A 20652-nucleotide genomic window follows, 5' to 3' on the forward strand; every position below is an offset into this window, starting at 1 on the left:
CTATTCTTGGTGTTGGGTTTTATCAAATAAATTTCCCCCCAAAAAATGTGACTTATACTCCAGTGCGACTTATATGTTTTTTTTCCTTCTTTATTATGCTTTTTTTTTAATGCATTCTAAATATTAAATAAACGTAAAAATAAGTCAGCTTACAACAGAGCCAATGGGAGCTCCACTATCCCATCCATAAAATCCAATAAATAACCATTCAACCAGGCACCAATACGATATTTACATTTCTTTACGTGACTCCTAACCAAGTACTAGTTGTATTGTTATTATAAGCGCTTACGCAGACAAACTATTTATAGCAGCGACGTAATCACTTCCGTATGTCCTTTTGTTTACATAATCGAGTGGTCTGCTGCTTCCTCGCTTACTATGCTCCCTGTAAGTTTATTGTAAATAATAAATCATGCAACTCGCCCGGACAGAAAACGAATGAGGATATAATCTGACAAGTTGGGACACTTAGGCATCCCTAGACCTGGAGCTTTAAGAAACAACACAATTTACATCTAAATTGGAATACATAATGATACATGACCTAATGACAGCCGACATTGTACAGTAAGTGATGTGTTTTTTCTGTTTGTTGGCTCTCATGAAATCTGCAGTGAGCAGAAATCAGTGATAAAGGAAAAAAAACAAACCGTGTGATGTGTTTAATTATTGCACCACGTAAAATGAAATATGTAAATACTAAATGTTATTAAAAATGTACCCGTGTCTACATTACATTTATACTTACATCACGTGTATAAACCTTAATAGTGTTGTAATGCTTTTTTAAGAGCTTTATAGGCAGAATTGAACGGCTCCTATAGGCTCCATTGGAAGCAGACTTTTAAACGCCTTTATTTCATATTTAGAATGAAATAAAAAATCATGTCTTTCATAATGATTGTGAACGATCGACAATATTCCCCCAAAAAGTGCAGTACCCCTTTTAAGCTTATTTCTTATTTTGATTTTAAAAAAATAAATAAATAAATGAAATATATATTTTTGTATATATATATAATATATATTCCCGGCTGGCCTGGGAACGCCTCGGGATCCCCCGGGAAGAGCTAGACGAAGTGGCTGGGGAGAGGGAAGTCTGGGTTTCCCTGCTTAGGCTGTTGCCCCCGCGACCCGACCTTGGATAAGTGGAAGATGATGGATGGATATATATATATATATATATATATATATATATATATATATATATATATATATTCGCCTTATAGTGAGCTATTTGTACTTTAACCCACAGGGGACGGTCTAATCAAACATGATTAGAATAGTTGCATTGCCAGCCAGTCATTAGGCTGTGTTTGTGCATTGAGTACTGCGGTTAATTAGAACATCATGTATAGCTAATGGCCCTTCTTCCTCCTCCTCCTCTTTTAGGACCTTCCAGCAGTAACCTTTGACTCTCTGGGGGTCACCGGCACACATGTCTGCAATGAAAGCTTTGTTTAGAAGAGCACGCAGCGAGCCACTGCCCCTTCTGAACGCTCCATCATCATCATCATCATCATACTCCTTCCCCCTCAACCGGTAATCACATCACTACATCCTATTCAGTTTTATATAGAAATATACATGTACGTATACACGTATAATCTTTGTCACTTTGATGCACACAGAACTTTCTGAAGTGGTGACCTTTACAAGAGTGTTTGCGGGGCACTTTGCCCATAGTGTGGCTCTAGTGTGGCTCTCTCCCCCTTCCCAACACACACGCACGTACGTACGCACGCACGCACGCACGCACACACACACACACACACACGCACACACACACACTTTTTTGTATTTCTTACCTTCTTGAGACCTCCCAATAATGCCTCCCTCTTTAGAACCACCCTTTTTAGATATATAAAGATTTGTAATTACACCATTACTAATATAGATATATAGATAGATAGATAGTACTTTATTGATTCCTTCAGGAGAGTTCCTTCAGGAAAATTAAAAAAATAATATATACATACTATGAAAATGTAAAAAAGCTTGTTGTGAAAAATGAGTTGGAATTTCACAAGAAAAACTTAGAATTTTGGCAGTATTATAATAAAAGTTGTCATTTTACTAAATGCAAGTCAAAACTGAACATTTGTGCAATCTTACGATAAAAGTTGGAATTTTACTCAATAACAGTCGCAATTTTACAAGAAAAAGCTTTAAATTTTGGCAATTTTATGAAAAGTGTTGTAGTTTTACTCGACAAATGTCAGTTTTATAATAAAATATTCAAATTTTTGGCAATGTCATAATTATAAACAGAATTATGCTTGCCAAAATGGTACAAGAGTCATAATTTTACTAAAAAAAATGTCACCGTTTTACAAGAACAACCAAAAAATTGGCAATATTGTGAGAAGAGAGAATTTTATATGTCAAATTGCATCTTTTTGCATAAAAAAGTAATGTTTTTACGAGAAAATATTGCAATATCACAGAAACAGAAATAATATGAGAAAATGTTCCAAATTTTATAAGAAAAAAGTTGACAAATTGTGAGAAAAAGACGACTTTTAGTTAAGTTGCTTGTAATTGTTTTTCAATCTTCACTATTTACTTCAAGTTATTACAGTATGTCTCTATATACATATTTATTTTATTTTATCTAAATATATTTTGGCCAAAAGGGGGCGCATTTCAATTTCTTACACACACATGTTATTTCATATGTTGACCAGAGGGGAAGCACTTTTAAACCGACACACAGTCAATTTGAAAAAACCCTCCTTTTTGGGACAACCCTAATTATGATAGATTTCACCACCAGGGGTGAAAATGAGACATTCTCCATTAGATGCAATGGTTTTCCTTATGGACGGTACTTTTCCTTGTTGATGTCTCAAGAAGGGTAGGAATACAGGAACACACACACACGCACACGCACACACTTTTTTGAATTTCTTACCTTCTTGAGACCTCCCAATAATGCCTCCCTGTTTAGGACCACCCGTTTTAGATATATAAAGATTTGTAATTACAACATTACTAATATAGATATATAGATAGATAGATAGTATTTTATTGATTCCTTCAGGAAAATTAAAAAATAATATATATATACTATGAAAATGTAAAAAAGCTTGTAGTGAAAAATGCGTTGGAATTTCACAAGAAAAACTTAGAATTTTGGCAGTATTATAATAAAAGTTGTCATTTTACTAAATGCAAGTCAAAACTGAACATTTGTGCAATCTTATGATAAAAGTTGGAATTTTACTCAATAACAGTCGCAATTTTACAAGAAAAAGCTTTAAATTTTGGCAATTTTATGAAAAGTGTCGTAGTTTTACTCGACAAATGTCACAGTTTTATAATAAAATATTCAAATTTTTGGCAATATCATAATTATAAACAGAATTATGCTTGCCAAAATGATACAAGAGTCATAATTTTACTCAAAAAAATGTCACCATTTTACAATAACAACCAAAAAATTGTCAATATTGTGATAACACAGAATTTTATATGTCAAATGGCACCTTTTTGTAATAAAAGTAATAATTTTACAAGAAAATATTGCAATATAACAGAAACAAATAATATGAGAAAATATTCCCAATTTTATAAGAAAAAAGTTGACAAATTGTGAGGAAAAGACGACTTTTAGTTAAGTTGCTTGTTATTGTTTTTCAATCTTCACTATTTACTTCAAGTTATTACAGTATGTCTCTGTATACATATTTATTTATTTTATCTAAATACATTTTGGCCACAAGGGAGCGCATTTCAATTTCTTACACACACATGTTATTTCATATGTTGACCAGAGGGGAAGCACTTTTGAAACCAACACACAGTCAATTTGAAAAAGCCCTCCTTTTTGGGAACACCCTAATTATGATAGATTTCACCACCAGGGGTGAAAATGAGACATTCTCCATTAGATGCAATGGTTTTCCTTATGGACGGTACTTTTCCTTGTTGATGTCTCAAGAAGGGTAGGAATACAAGAACACGCACACACACACGCACACATACATTTTTGTCTTTCTTACCTTCTTGAGACCTGCAAAAAATGCCTACCTCTTTAGGACCACCCTTTCTAGATATAAACAGAATTTTTAATTACAACATTACTGATATATACATACTATGCAAATGTATAGATAGGCTTGTTGTGAAAAATTAGTTGGAATTTCACAAGAAAAACTTAGAATTTTGGCAGTATCATAATCAGATTTGTCATTTTACTCAATGCCAGTCAAAACCGAACATGTGTGCAATATTACGATAAAAGTTGGAATTTTACTTAATAAGAGTCGCAATTTTACAAGTAAAAGCTTTAAATTTTGGCAATTTTATGAAAAGAGTCGTAATTTTACTCGACAAATGTCACAATTTTATAATAGAATAGTCAAAAGTTTTGGCAATATCATAATTATAATCAAAATTTTGCTAGGCAAAATGATGACAAAAGTCATAATTTTACTCCAAAAAATGTCACCGTTTTACAAGAACAACAAAAAATTGGCAATATTGTGAGAAGACAGAATTTTATATGTCAAATGGCACCTTTTTGCATTAAAAAGTAATATTTTCTACGAGAAAATATGCAATATCACAGAAACAGAAATAATATCAGAAAATGTTCTCAATTTTATAAGAAAAAAGTTGACAAATTGTGAGAAAAAGACGACTTTTAGTTAAATTGCTTGTAATTGTTTTTTAATCTTCACTATTTACTTCAAGTTATTATAGTATGTCTCTATATACATATTTATTTTATTTTATCTAAATACATTTTGGCCAAAAGAGTGCGCATTTCCCTTTCTTACACACAAGTTATTTCATATGTTGACCAGACGGGAAGCACGTTTGAAACCGACACACAGTCAATTTGAAAAAGCCCTCCTTTTTTGGGGCCACCCTAATTATGATAGATTTCACCACCAGGGGTGCAAATGAGACATTCTCCATTAGATGCAATGGTACCATGAATTATGTCCTAACTTGTTCACCGGACCGGTCCTCATATGGAAGGTACTTTTCCTTGTTGATGTCTCAAGAAGGGTAGGAATACAAGAACACACACACACACACACACACACACACACACACACACACACACACACACACACACACACACATTACCAAGTGAATGGATAGAGCCTCCTCCTCCTCATACAGTCTAACATCTGCAGGGACCAAGTGTGGATGAGCTTCTGTTTTCTCTGTGTGTGTGTTTTTTTGGAACAGCGTCTCACACACACAGACACACTCATACAGAGATAGGGAACAAACATCATGGATGTGTCATCTGTGCAAACTTTGGCAGCGCAGTACTTTTTTTTGTGTGTTTTTCATTAGGATCTTATTTCCTTGCAGGTGCCTTACAACTCATGAGTGAATCACGTGCCTAAAGGAGAGGATTATGGAGAGTGTATTTTTACAGTTTTTTCTCATATTTATTAAAGAGGCTCACTTCTACCGTTATGGGAATGCCAACAACCTTCAGCCATACATGTGAGTAACAGTAATTGTTTTTTTACACGATACATTTTGTGTTGTTCACTGTAAACCTCCTCAAGGGTAAATAAAAGCGCATTTTCCACCGGTACCTGGCAGGTCAGGTAGGCCTATGCAATTATCTTGTTAATGAGCGCAGTTTACAAGATGGCGCACATTAAGACTATAGTTTTAACAGCGGAACCTTCAAATCTGACCCAAAAGTTGTCCTTTTTATACAGAATGAATTCATCTGACTTTCCAAAAATAAAAATAAAATCAAGGCATACTTTTTTTTTTTTAATGTTATACAAGTTTAAAAAGCAGTCGTGTATTAAAACCCAGGGGCGCCGAAAAGGGAGGGGGGGGGGGGTGGGGTGGTGGTAAAGGAGACGGATTCTAGGGGCCCATGATGAAGAGGGGCCCAGAGAGGCCCCTAATGATGATGAAATTATGTGTTGGGGGCCCTGTAAAGATTCTTTTCATGGGGCCCAAAATCACTAACGGCGCCCCTTTTAAAACCAAAAGTAAAACATCTTCTATTGAATAGGAATGTGTTTGCAGGTGGGTACAACCTTTCCTGGCCTATATTGTTATCACACTGACTCTTTTAGACCTCACTGGTACACGTAATCGATAATAAAAGCAAAAGAAAAAGTAAATCATACTCGTCATGGTGAAGTCTCACGGGATTTTCTGGCATCATACACATGCTTTTGTTAAATTTTTGGAGGCAAATATTTTCCAGACTCCATACTGTACCCCGTTTGGGGCGTTCCTCTGTATTTATATATATATATATATATATATATATATATACATATAAAAATAAAACATATAAAGCTTAACCTATTTTACTATAACAATCTAAAAGGTTAATACAGTTTGCTTCTTCTTCTTACCCTCCATTTATCTGCCTATTTTTGTATTTCAAGTTATCATTACATATATGTATTGTTGCACTTGAAACAATTGTATTGTTGATAACCGAGGTAATTATTGTTATTATTCATTATAAATAGTGCTATTTCTTTTGGTATTTGTATTGCTCCATTTGTATTGTAATAATGCACATTGTCCTTTCTGTGTTATTGTTTATTTCACTAAATGCTTCTTTGCTTTCACTTTTACCTTTATATTTGTACATATTCTATTTGCTGGTGCTGTTCCGTCGTTTTTGTTATTGTTGTGTTTGCTGTTGTTGTTGTCTCATTGTCTTATCCCCATTTTGTCCCCGCAATTTCCCCCTCTTTCTTCCTTCTTTTTCTCTGCACCAAATAATACAAACCCCGTTTCCATATGAGTTGGGAAATTGTGTTAGATGTAAATATGAACGGAATACAATGTTTTGCAAATCCTTTTCAACCCATATTCAATTGAATGCACTACAAAGATTTGATGTTCAAACTCATAAACGTCATTTTTTGGGGGAAATAATTAACGGCGGCGTTTGTGGATGTTGTTGATAAATCGCTTTCGTTTTGCCTAGTAGAGCTTTAGCTTGCACTTACAGATGTAACGACAAACTGTATTTAGTGACAGTGGTTTTCTGAAGTGTTCCTGAGCCCATGTGGTGATATTCTTTAGAGATTGATGTCGGTTTTTGATACAGTGCCGTCTGAGGGATCGAAGGTCACGGTCATTCAATGTTGGTTTGCGGCCATGCCGCTTACGTGGAGTGGTTTCTCCATATTTTCTGAACCTTTTGATGATATTATGGACAGTAGATGTTGAAATCCCTAAATTTCTTGCAATTGCATTTTGAGAAACATTGTTCTCAAACTGTTTGACTATTTGCTTAAGCAGTTGTGGACAAAGGGGTGTACCTCGCCCCATCCTTTCTTGTGAAAGACTAAGAATTTTTTGGGAAGCTGTTTTTATACCCAATCATGGCACCCACCTGTTCCCAATTAGCCTGCACACCTGTGGGATGTTCCAGATAAATGTTTGATGAGCATTCCTCAACTTTCTCAGTATTTATTGCCACCTTTCCCAACTTCTTTGTCACGTGTTGCTGGCATCAAATTCTAAAGTTAATGATTATTTGCACAAAAAAAAATGTTTATCAGTTTGAACACCAAATATGTTGTCTTTGTAGCACATTCAACTGAATATGGGTTGAAAAGGATTTGCAAATCATTGTATTCCGTTTATATTTACATCTAACACAGTTTCCCAACTCCTATGGAAACGGGGTTTGTAATATAAATCCATTTAATAAAGTCAAATGCAAATAAGGCAACAAGAGAAGTATCCACACTTCTCTTTTGTAATTTAAATTTGTACAGCCGATATGGACATCTACATCAACGATATAAATTGCCTGAGTAGCAGGACAACACAAAAAAAAAAGAAGTCTTTTGGGTGTGAGTTTGATTTATGAGTCTTTAACCCCCCCAAAACTAACTGTTCCTTTTAAGGGCTTTGCTGCTATTTAAAAAAAGGCTTGACTGCACGTCTCACTTTAGACTGACACCTGTCTTGCTTGTGTTTGCAGGAAAAAAACTTCAGCCCAAACGTCCATTTATAAGATGTTCAACTTTGAACGCAATCTTGTTCTAAAATGTTGGTCGAACCCATTTTTTTTTTTGTATTTGTATTTACTTTTTTACATAAGAAATAATATAAGCTGAAATAATCCATTGCCGGGTTAAAACTGTCACATACAATCTTTAGTGATTGAACTAGCAATGTTTTAAGTATAAAAATAAGTTAAAAACGTTTTAAATGTTTAAAAAACACACACATTTGACTGTGAATTAAGAAGATAATTAAATGCTCCTCAGCAGCATTAACTCTGTGACATACAATATTGCTAAGTATATTGCTAAAACTGGACAAAAATGAAACTATAGTTTCATTAGACGTCACCTCCCTGTTCACCTGTATTCCAACCCAGGATGCAGTAGAGACGGTGAGGCAACATCTACTTGGTGATCACACCCTACAGCAGGGGTCACCAAAGCGGTGCCCGTGGGCACCAGGTAGCCCGTGAGGACCAGATGAGTAGCCCGCTGGCCTGTTCTAAAAATAGCTCAAATAGCAGCACTTACCAGTGAGCTGCCTCTATTTTTTAAATTGTATTTATTTACTAGCAAGCTGGTCTCGCTTTGCTGGCCATTTTCAATTCTAAGAGAGACAAAACTCAAATAGAATTTGAAAATCCAAGAAAATATTTTAAAGACTTGATCTTCACTTGTTTAAATAAATTCATTTATTTTTTACTTTGCTTCTTATAACATTCAGAAAGACCATTTTAGAGAAAAAATACAACCTTAAAAATGATTTTAAGGATTTTTAAACACATACCTTTTTACCTTTTAAATTCCTTCCTCTTCTTTCCTGACAATTTAAATAAATGTTCAAATAAATTTATTTTTTTTATTGTAAAGAATAATAAATAACTTTTAATGAAATTTTTCATTTTAGCTTCTGTTTTTTCGATGAAGAATATTTGTGAAATATTTCTTCAAACTTATCATGATTAAAATTCAAAAAATTATTCTGGCAAATCTAGAAAATCTGTAGAATCAAATTTAAATCTTATTTCAAAGTCTTTTGAATTTCTTTTAAAAATTTGGTTATGGAAAATCTAGAAGAAATAATGATTTGTCTTTGTTAGAAATACAGCTTGGTCCAATTTATTATATATTCTGACGAAGTGCAGATTGGATTTTAACACATTTAAAACATGTCATCAAAAATATATATTTATTGTGAGAAATCATTCAGATGATCAGTGTTTCCACAAAAGATAAATAACATTAATTATTAATAATAACATAGAGTTAAAGGTATATTGAGCAAATTGGCTATTTCTGGCAATTTATTTAAGTGTGTATCAAACTGGTAGCCCTTCACATTAATCAGTACCCAAGAAGTAGCTGTTGGTTTAAAAAGGTTAGTGACCCCTGCCTTACAGGATAGATCCACAATAAACGCAGAACTTTGCCTTAACACTACATACTTTTAATTCATGGGAACGTTTTACCGACAAAGACAAGGTTGTGCCGTGGGATCACCAATAGCAGCAAACCTTTACATGGAAGACATGAAAAAGAAAGCTCTGAGCTCTTTTAAGGGAACAGCACCAAGTCATTGGTACAAATGCAGATGACAAATGGATGAAAATCAGAAACCAAGAACCGAGCACATTAACTCAGTGGACAAAAACACCCGCTCGACATCCATTGCTTTCGTCCTCTCCAAGGTTCTCATAGTCATCATTGTCACCGACGCCCCACTGTTCCTTGCCCATATGTGGGCCTACTCAGGATGTGGTAGTGGTTTGTGTTGTGTTTGTGCAGCCCTTTGAGACACTAGGGATTTAGGGCTATATAAGTTAACATTGATTGATTGATTGATTGAAGTTCAAAGACAGTAAATTGCCTTTTTGGGATTGTAATATCCACATTGGAAAAAACAGGGGCCTCTATGTCGGGGTTTACTAAAAAAACCCACACATACCGATCAATACCTACTTTTTGACTCACACCACCCACTGGAACACGACCCTGCAACACAGAGCTAATAATGTTCCTACCAGCCCACAGGCCAAAGAGAAAGAGCATAGGCATTCGAGGGAAGCCATCAAGACCTGTGTTAATCCCAGCTGGTCATTCGTAAAAAGTGCATCCATGTCCAGAAATAACAAGAACAGAGTGGATTAGGAGGAAAAAGGTGACAGATTGTCATTCCATATGTATCAGGTTTATCTGAGAAACTCAGAATAATTTTTAACCAACACAACATGCCAGTCCACTTCAAAGCATGCAATACCCTGCGTCATAGACTGGTGCATCCTAAAGACCAGACACCCCACACCCACAAAAACAATCTGGTATATGCTATCCAGTTCAATTATGCATGCACTGATTCATATATTGGGGAAACTAAACAACTACTACGCATGGCACAGCATAGACGGGCAAACTCTTCAGACCAAGACTCAGCTGTCTAACTGCACCTCAGGGAGAAACAGCACTCCTTTGAGAACAAAAATGTACAGATTCTGGTCAGGGAAGACAGAGAGTACGAAAGAGGATTGAGGGAAGCCATCTATGTCAAGGTTGAAAAACCATCCCTGAACAGAAGAGGTTATCTGCGACACCACCTGTCTCCCACACACAACACTATACTTTCTACCATTCCTAAAAGACTCTGCAATTTAGCCTCAGACAAATAACAGGAGTTAGAAACATTCTGGTCACAGAAGGTGACCAGAATGCCATTTGTTTACAACTGACTATCTGTCTATCTGTGTATCTATGAGGTGGCGACTTATCCAGGGTGTACCCTGCCCTCTGTCCGTGTGCAGCTGGGTTAGGCTCCAGCACCCCCGCGACCCAAGGGACAACCGCTAGAAAATGGATGGATGGGGTAGCGACTTGTCCACGGTGTACGCCGCCTTCGGTCAGCTAAACAGACACAATTCCTCCATAGTGATGTTTTAAAGCAGGGGTCAGGAACCTTTTTGGCTGAGAGAGCCATACAAGCCAAATATTTTTAAAAGTATTTCCGTTAGAGCCATATATACTGTATAAATATATACTTTTAACACTGAATACAACTAAATTCGTGCATTTTTAAGCAAGACCAACATTTTTAGAGGATAATAAGTCTGGGTTCGGTCCGATCCGGTGGCCATGTACTGTTTGCCTGTGTATCGGCTGGGGACATCTCTGCGCTGCTGATCCGCCTCCGCTTGGGATGTTTTCCTGCTGGCTCCGCTGTGAACGGGACTCTCGCTGCTGTGTTGGATCCGCTTTGGACTGGACTCTCGCGACTGTGTGGATCCATTATGGATTGAACTTTCACAGTATCATGTTAGACCCGCTCGACATCCATTGCTTTCCTCCTCTCCAAGGTTCTCATAGTCATCATTATCACTGACGTCCCACTGGGTGTGAGTTTTCCTTGCCCTTATGTGGGCTTACCGAGGATGTCGTAGTGGTTTGTGTTGTGGTTTGTGCAGCCCTTTGAGACACTAGTGATTTAGGGCTATATAAGTAAACATTGATTGATTGATTATTCTTTTTAATAACATTGTTATTCTGAAGCTAAACAACACTACATAAAATACTTCTTACCATTAATGCAACTTTTTGTACAGGTGCCGTAGAAACCTGATGGATTAATTAAAATGCATGAGAATGTTTTATATTTTGAACATTATTTTTAACACTGTGATTACCAGCGGAGTTAGTCATTACTTATCGTGTTAAGCAAAGTCAGCTAGGATTTATCTGAGGGCCAGGTGCTGTCATCCAAAGAGCCACATCTGGCTCTAGAGCCATAGGTTCCCTACCCCTGTTTTAAAGAATTTACGAAAATGAAACGATACAAGAAGCATGCCATTGTAAGTTAATAATACTAACACAGACACTTGTCTAGACAATCTATCATTTTAATATTTAATGTGGCATTGTTTGGCAACCTGGCCCTGCGTTGAGGTGGCGACTTGTCCGGGATGTACCCCGCTTTCCGCCCGATTGTAGCTGAGATAAGCTCCAAAATGGAATAAGCGGTAGGAAATGAATGGATGGATGGATGTTTGGCAACCTGTCTTCAAGGTCTATGGCGAACTAGCCAATGCTCCACGCAAACAAGGACGTCCCAATGACGTTTACCACGAATTGATTTACGTGGACCCCGACTTAAAAAAGTTGAAAAACTTATTCAGGTGTTACCATTTAGTGGTCAATTGTACGGAATATGTACTGTACTGTGCAATCTACTAATAAAAGTTTAAATCAATCAATCAATCCCCGCCTATGTTTTAAAGACGTAATCAAGAGGGACCTGAAATATTTCTCTATCAACGTTGACAACTGATAGGCTCTTGCAAGTGAAAGATCCAATTGGCGTGCAGCAATCAACAATGTCTGCAGATTCTCTCAAGAGGCACACGTGTCATTCTTGGAACTGATTGAAGAACCAGATCGTCCATTGGGCTAGCAAGACTATTGATGAGACTCAGCCTAACGCAGAAGTCCTGTATATAAAACAGCTCACTAAAGTTAAAGTATTAATGATAGTCACACACACACACTAGGTGTGGCGAAATTATTCTCTGCATTTGACCCATCACCCTTGATCACCCCCCGGGAGGTAAGGGGAGTAGTGAGCAGCATCAGTGGCCGCGCCCGGGTATGATTTTTGGATGATTTAACCCCCAACTCCAACCCTTGATGCTGAGTGCCAAGCAGGGAGGTAATGGATCCCATTTTTATAGTCTTTGGTATGACTTGGCCGGGGTTTGAACTCACGACCTACCGATCTCAGGGCGGACACTCCAACCGCTAGCCCACTGAGTAGGTTAAGGGACAGACCTCAACCCCTGCAGAGTGACTTCCTGCTCCTCGCTTCACAGTACCTAGGATCAACACTAAAATCCACAGGTCTAGTTTTGTCTTTGGATATGTCTTAATTGAACTTGGTGATCCTTTGATGATGGCTGTGGCGGTGATGATGCTGATATTGGTGATGATGATGCTGATGATGACTGTGTTGTATTGATGATATGAAGAAGAGTGCCACATATGCACTGTATGCCTTGCACTTTGAGGGTAGCCACTCTTCATACTAAAGGTACTTTATGAGGCAGGATAGAATGATGATAGGGATGATACTAGTTTGTGTAGCTATTTTTTTGTTTTTTATTTATTTATACTGTATATTGTTTTGTATGGATTTATCTCTTACTGCGAGCCATATTTACATGTGCGTACCAATAAAGAAATCTAATCTAATTGTAAATGTGTTAGCATATTCACTCATGCTAACGAGGCTAGCTTGATTACATTATGCTAGCACTTACAAATTTGCATGTAAACATTCCTACTAACACCACACATGGGATGGTATGTACGATTTTTTATTTTATTTTTAGTTATATTGAAAACTTACACATTTTGCTTGGATGGAGTGATGATTTAAAAAGACTTTCGAGCAGATACACTATGGACAAATAATATTTCCGGCACAAAACAGGAAATACATTATTAACCCACAGCACTGCAGTGAGCTAACTTGTCCAAAAAATGGCACCATAGCGCAAACAATAACACACCTTTTCGGTGTCTGTTAGCATAATATGAAAACTATTTGTTGTAGAGATGTCCAAACAAAGCGGCCGATAAATGCTTTAAAATGTAAGATCGGAAATTATCGGTATCGGCTTCAAAAAGTTAAATTAATTACTTTTTAAAACGCCGCTGTACGGAGTGGTACACGGATGTAGGGAGAAGTACAGAGCAGTTGCGTCTCCCAGTCAGCTGCCCTGTCTCAACGCATTATTTCAGAAGCTCTAGCTGACAGCTAGGCCACTTCAAGCACTCACCACTAGCTTGCAGCACATTTTTGTGACTCATACAGATACGTTAGAGCAGAGCAGATTAAGCCCAGTCTATAATTCCCTGTTACACTGTTAGGCAGTCTTGCACTAAATGAGGACTACGTTATTGTTTACTTTATTACTCTAGTATACTCTGGACTGAAGCTCTGTGCCTTCATTGTTTTTGTAGCTGTTGTTTTGAGGCATGTTTAAAAAAAAAAAAATCACTTTGTGAAAGTCAAAGTATAGTATTTCCCATAGTTGTAGTGGGATTAACTCAGGTAGAGCATGTCCCAAATTCCAAGATGCTGTTTTGAGGCATGTTAAAAAAAAATAATGCACTTTGTGACTTCAATAATAAATATGGCAGTGCCATGTTGGCTCTTTTTCCCATAACTTGAGTTGATTTCGGAAAACCTTGTTACATTGTTTAAGGCATCCAGGGGGCATCACAACAAAATTAGGCATAATAATCTGTTAATTCCAGAACTGTATATATCGGTATCGGTTGATATCGGAATCGGTAATAAAGAGTTGGACAATATCGAAATATCGGATATCAGCAAAAAAGCCATTATCGGACATCTCTAATTTGTTGAATACAAATCATTATGGCCATTAGTGGATAACAATTCATAAGTCATCCGCTCTGTTTCATAAACCGCAGGGTTCAAAGTGTAGGAAAAAAAAGTAGCGGTTTATAATCCAGAAAAAAACGGTACATTTAATGATTAATATGAAATAAAGGAATATTTATTTATGTAGGTTACCGGCTAATACAGGTAGCCTACATTTAACAGCTGGCACTTCAATGTGCAAAATCTATCCATTTAGAATGTACAAAGCCAAGAAATTATATTTTTATTTACGACCACTGAAACTAAATGTCTGAGATGAAGACTTACTGTACGTGTTTCACCCCAGGCTAAACATTTTATGTCTCCTTTTTTTTGCCGCGTGTGATAACTTGTTTGCGCTTCTCTGTCATGTTCAGTGACAATTTTTGGATAAAACAAGTATAGCATCCTCAAAATGATTTAGGTAATTGAAAAGTTGACCATAATGTGTTGAAACTAAATTAAAATAAAATAAATGGCACGTCACAAAACCGAGGGGAAAAATTAAGACTTTTGCAGGGCAATACTATCATTTAGTGGCACATAAAGCTAACGGTCTTAATTCAGAAGTTAATGACCGCGTATACAACTACAGTACGGTTAAACCACTCACCCTTGCAAGGCTAATGCAGAGGAGCCAGGAAGGAGCAAAACAATATCTACTTGTTTCCGTGTCTAAAGAGGTCAAATAAAAAGCACATGTATTGAGTCAATGTCAGGCCTTGCTGGGAATTTTATGGCCCTAAACAAGATTTTATTTGTAGCCTTATTTTGGTCTTTAAAATGACTGAGGTTGGATTTAAAAGTGTGCTTTATCAAATTGATAAGGCTCCAAATGTTTTTAGTTATTGATAATATAAACAGTGCTTGTGACTTGTATGTGGTCAGAGCCCTTCTGATCATGTGGTTGTGGTTCTATACAAGCTCACGGTACTTGCTGAATTTAACTGTTGAGGTATGTTTTTTCCAGGAAACATTGGTTGAACGTAAAATAGTGAGTTGTACAAAACACAAAACCGGTGAATTTGGCATGTTGTGTAATTTGTAAATAAAAACAGAATACAATGATTTGCAAATAATTTTCAACTTTCATTCAATTAAATAGACTGCAAAGACAAGGTACTTAATATTCGACCTGAGTAACTTAATTTTTTTTTTTGCAAATAATCATAAACTTAGAATTTAATGGCAGCGACTCATTGCAAAAAAGTTGGCACAGGGAAATTTTTACCACTTTGTTACATGGCCTTTCCTTTTAACAACACTCAGTAAACGTTTGGGAATTGAGGAGACCAATTGTTGAAGCTTTTCACGTGTAATTCTTTCCCATTCTTGCTTCATGTACAGCTTATTATTATTATTATTCAACTGTCCGGGGTGTCCGTTTGTGGTATTTTACGCTTCATAATGCACCACACATTTACAATGGGGGACAGGTCTAGACTACAGGCAGACCAGTCTAGTACTCACACTCTTTTACTACGAAGCCACGCTGTTGTAACACGTGGCTTGGCATTGTCTTGCTGAAATAAGCAGGGGCGTCCATGATAACGTTGCTTGGATGGCAACATTTGTTGCTCCAAAACCTGTATGTACCTTTCAGCATTGATGGTGCCTTCACAGAAGTGTAAGTTACCCATGCCTTGGGCACTAATACACCCCATACCATCACAGAAGTTAGATTTTGAACTTTGCACCTATAGCAATCCTTATGGTTCTTTTCCTCTTTGTTCCGGAGGACACAACGTCCACACTTTCCAAAAACCATTTGAAATGTGGATTCGTCAGACCACGGACCACTTTGCATCAGTCCACCTTAGATGAGCTCGGGCCCAGCGAAGCCTGTAGCGTTTCTGCGTGTTGTTGATAAATGGCTTTCGCTTTGCATAGTAGAGTTTTAACTTGCACTTACAGATGTAGCGACGAACTGTAGTTACTGACAGTGGTTTTCGGAAGTGTTCTTGAGCCCATGAGTGATATCCTTTACACACTGATGTCGCTTTTTGATGCGGTACCACCTGAAGGATCGAAGGTCCGTAATATCATCGCTTACGTGCAGTGATTTCTCCAGATTCTCTGAACCTTTTGATGATATTACAGACCGTAGATGGTGAAATCCCTAAATTCCCTGCAACAGCTCGTTGAGAAATGTTGTTCTTAAACTGTTGGACAATTCGCTCATGCATTTGTTCACAAAGTGGTGACCCTCGCACCATCCTTGTTTGTGAATGACTGAGCATTTCATGGAAGCTGCTTTTATACCTAATCATGGCACCCACCTGTTCCCAATTAGCCTGTTCACCTGTGGGTGTCACGATCCGTGACTCGGATCGTTAATGGTTTTGCCCTTTTTATGTCTTTGTTCAAGTTTTGTTTCTGGACTCTGCCGATCCTTGTTTGAGCACTTCCTTGTTTGTGTTAGTCACCATGGCAACGTATTGTGTTCCTCCTCACGGGCTCCTGTCACACACCTGTTTCTAATAATTATTTGTGTATTTAAGCCCACCTGATTCCTTAGTCGTCCTCGGTCCATTACTTGCTTTTCGCAACACGTCACGTTTTGTATCCTTGTGCCCTCGATTATTTTGTGCTAAGTTCCACCTTAGCTTCACGTGCGTGTGGCACGTCGTTTAACGTTTTCTGTTTCCTGCTACGTTTTTAGCATTAGCTTTCCGTGCATTGGCACGCGCTTTGTTTTTCCCCTTTTTGCACCAGTGTTCTTTTGTTTTATTATACTAAAACTTATTCTTACCTGCAATCCTGCTGGCTGGTAGTGTGTGCATCCACGAAGTGGCAACTCCGCGCAACAAGTGCGCCGAACGCGTGACAGTGGGATGTTCAAAATAAGTGTTTGGTGAGCATTCCTCAACTTTCTCAGTCTTTTTTCCCACTTGTCAGTTTTTTTGAAACATGTTGCAGGCATCAAATTCCAAATGAGCTAATATTTGCAAAAAATAACCAGGTTTACCAGTTCGAACGTTAAATATCTTGTCTTTGCAGTCTATTCAATTGAATATAGAGAAGTGAATTATATTTTGGATCTGCTTTGAACTGAACTCTCGCGGCTGTGTTGGAGCCACTATGGATTGACCTTTCACAGCATCATGTTACACCCGCTCGACATCCATTGCTTTCGGTCCCCTAGAGGGGGGGGGGGGGTTGCCCACATCTGAGGTCCTCTCCAAGGTTTCTCATAGTCAGCATTGTCACTGGCGTCCCACTGGATGTGAATTCTCCCTGCCCACTGGGTGTGAGTTTTCCTTGCCCTTTTGTGGGTTCTTCCGAGGATGTTGTAGTTGTAATGATTTGTGCAGTCCTTTGAGACATTTGTGATTTGGGGCTATATAAATAAACATTGATTGATTGATTGATATTTATATAGCGCTTTTCTCTAGTGACTGAAAGCGCTTTACATAGTGAAGCCCAATATCTAAGTTCCATTTAAACCAGTGTGGGTGGCTCTGGGAGCAGGTGGGTCCTGCCCAAGGACACAACGGCAATGACTGAGATGGCGGAAGCGGGGATCGAACCGGGAACCCTCAAGTTCCTGGCACGGCCACTCTATCAACTGAGCTATGCCGCCGTTAAAAATTATTTGCAAATCATTGTATTCTGTTTTTATTCACCATTTACACAATGTGGCAACTTCACTGGTTTTGGGTTTTGTAGTTCAGAATAACTTTTCCATCAATTGGAGCGGATTATTTTTGTTGTAATCCTACTGAAGATGACAGCTTCTTGACGTGAGTCATGAGGAATCCTTCCCCTTCGTCAGGACCTAAAAAAAATCCTGATCAGCACAAAAGATGCCCTCGTAAAATATTCGTCTTACGCAAGCCGGGCCATCCATCAGCGCTCTAAATCTGTTGCACTCTTTGACAAGTTAAGTACATATTTTTTCTTCTGCCCCTCGCAGGCCCAACGTGTGCATGGAGCAGGAGATGATGCTGGTGGCTCAGAGGCAGCCGTGTGTGCAGGCCTTCACACGCATGGTCAAAGTGTGGAAGCAAGGATGCGCGGGACAGTCGTGGTGTATGGGATACGAGAGGAGGTGAGGGCAAAGTCTCCTTCCCTAATGACAGCCGTCTTACACTTAAGTGCAAGGTGTGGCCCCCGCTGCCCCCGACCAGCTATTAAACACACAAAAGTCTCCACGCTAGTCAACATTCCACCAGGAGGGTCCGACTGTGGAAACATCTTTCCGGAGTCATCCTCACACGTCATTGGGGAAGCTTCTCACAGCGTCTTTCTTTGCTTTGTCTGGCTTTATTTACCGTGGCTTTTAAGGTGGCTTTGAAGGCAGCTTAGGGCTACAATTACTGGCTGGGAACAAAAGATGTTGTCACAATGTGTACTAATGACCACGTGCTGGTGTGGCAATGACAGGGAGACAGTTCTACAAAGAGGAGACAGTCTGCAAATTGAATGCAGGACTAATTGCAACATACAGTCCTCTCGGTCATTTGATCAGAACACTCTGATCTTCTATCTATTTGGCATAGAGGGAACGTTATCATCTTAATTTACTTGAAGTCTTTGAATCCTGAAACAATAGCATCATATGGAGTAGAGGAAGGACCGGAAATAGAATATGTTTTCCAGATTCAAACCGTAGCCATCATTAAAGGCCTACTAAAACCCACTACTACCGACCACGCAGTCTGATAGTTTATATATCAATGATGAAATATTAACATTGCAACACATGCCAATACAGCCTTTTTAGTTTACTAAATTGCAATTTTAAATTTCCCGGGAGTTTCTTCTTGAAAACGTTGCGTAATGATGACGCGTACGCGTGACGTCACGGACTGTTAGGAAATATGAGCGCTGCACACACACACAGCTAAAAGTCGTCTGCTTTAACCGCATAATTACACAGTATTTTGGACATCTGTGTTGCTGAATCTTTTGCAATTTGTTCAATTAATAATGGAGAAGTCAAAGTAGAAAGGTGGAGTTGGGAAGCTTTAGCCTTTAGCCACACAAAAACACGGTGATTCCTTGTTTAAAATTCCTGGAGGTGAAACTTTACTATGGATCAGAGCGGTCAAGCGAACATGGATCCCGAACGAATGTCAATCAGCAGTTTTCGGTGAGAAAATTGTGGTAAAAAGTCGCTTCTTACCGGAGATCAGCTGAGCTTGCCCCGTCCATAAAGCTGCCGTCGACTTCTCTGAGACATTGGCGTCAAGACACCCGGCCGTGGACACACCCCTCCGACTATCAGGTACTGTTAAACTCATTGAAACACTAGCAACACAATAGAAAGATAAGTGATTTCCCAGAATTATCCTAGTAAATGTGTCTAAAAACATCTGAATCCGTCCCAATGCAATCGCGTTTTTTTTTTAACTTGATTTTTTTTTTTTCTAGTCCGTTGCTATCAATATCCTCAAACACAAATCTTTCATCCTCGCTCAAATTGATGGGGAAATTGTCGTTTTCTCGGTCCGAATAGTTTTTTGTTGGAGGCCCCATTAAAAACAATGTGAGGATGTGAGGAGCCATCAACGGGTGACGTCATCATCTGCAACTTCCGGTACAGGCAAGGCTTTTCTGTTAGCGACCAAAAGTTGCGAACTTTATCGTCGATGTTCTCTACTAAATCCTTTCAGCGGGGATAGTAGGTCCATTCTATGTGTCATACTTGATCATTTCGCGATATTGCCATATTTTTGCTGAAAGGATTTAGTAGAGAACATCGACGATGAAGTTCGCAACTTATGGTGCTGATAAAAAAGCCTTGCCTGTACCGGAAGTAGCAGACGGTGTGCGTGTGACGTCACGGGTTGTGGAGCTCCTCACATCTGAACATTGTTTACAATCATAGCCACCAGCAGCGAGAGCGATTCGGACCGAGAAAACGATGATTTCCCCATTAATTTGAGCGAGGATGAAATATTTGTGGATGAGGAAAGTGAGAGTGAAGTACTAGAAAAAAAAAAAGACTATACAGAGGGAGCGATTCAGAATTTATTAGACAAATTTACTAGGATAATTCTGGAAAATCCCTTATCTGCTTATTGTGTTACTAGTGTTTTAGTGAGATTATATGGTCGTACCTGTACAACCTGAAGGTCGGCCCCGCACCTTTCTTCAGCACCAGTCGACGGGTGGTGGCGATTTCCATCTCTGCCCTTTGCAAGGGACCCTCTTCGAAACACGATCTTTCGAAATGATCGCTGCATAATACACTGTACTTTGTGTGTTTGGTCCAATCCAACCGTGTTCGCTTGACCG

At 38.3% G+C, this 20652-nt stretch overlaps 1 protein-coding gene across 1 annotated transcript in view; it reads left to right on the plus strand.

The window, feature by feature from the left end:
• Positions 1-1640: 1640 nt before the first annotated feature.
• Positions 1641-20652, plus strand: part of megf6b (multiple EGF-like-domains 6b) — a 187312-nt gene continuing 168300 nt past the window's right edge. The window contains exons 1-3 of the mRNA XM_061888339.1: positions 1641-1734; positions 5338-5475; positions 18326-18460. Of these exons, the coding sequence (XP_061744323.1) occupies positions 5384-5475; positions 18326-18460 (227 nt within the window). The 5' untranslated portion in view covers positions 1641-1734; positions 5338-5383. The remainder of the gene's footprint in view (positions 1735-5337; positions 5476-18325; positions 18461-20652) is intronic.

The sequence above is a fragment of the Nerophis ophidion genome, linkage group LG02, assembly GCF_033978795.1.
Source record: "Nerophis ophidion isolate RoL-2023_Sa linkage group LG02, RoL_Noph_v1.0, whole genome shotgun sequence".
Lineage (NCBI taxonomy): Eukaryota > Metazoa > Chordata > Actinopteri > Syngnathiformes > Syngnathidae > Nerophis > Nerophis ophidion.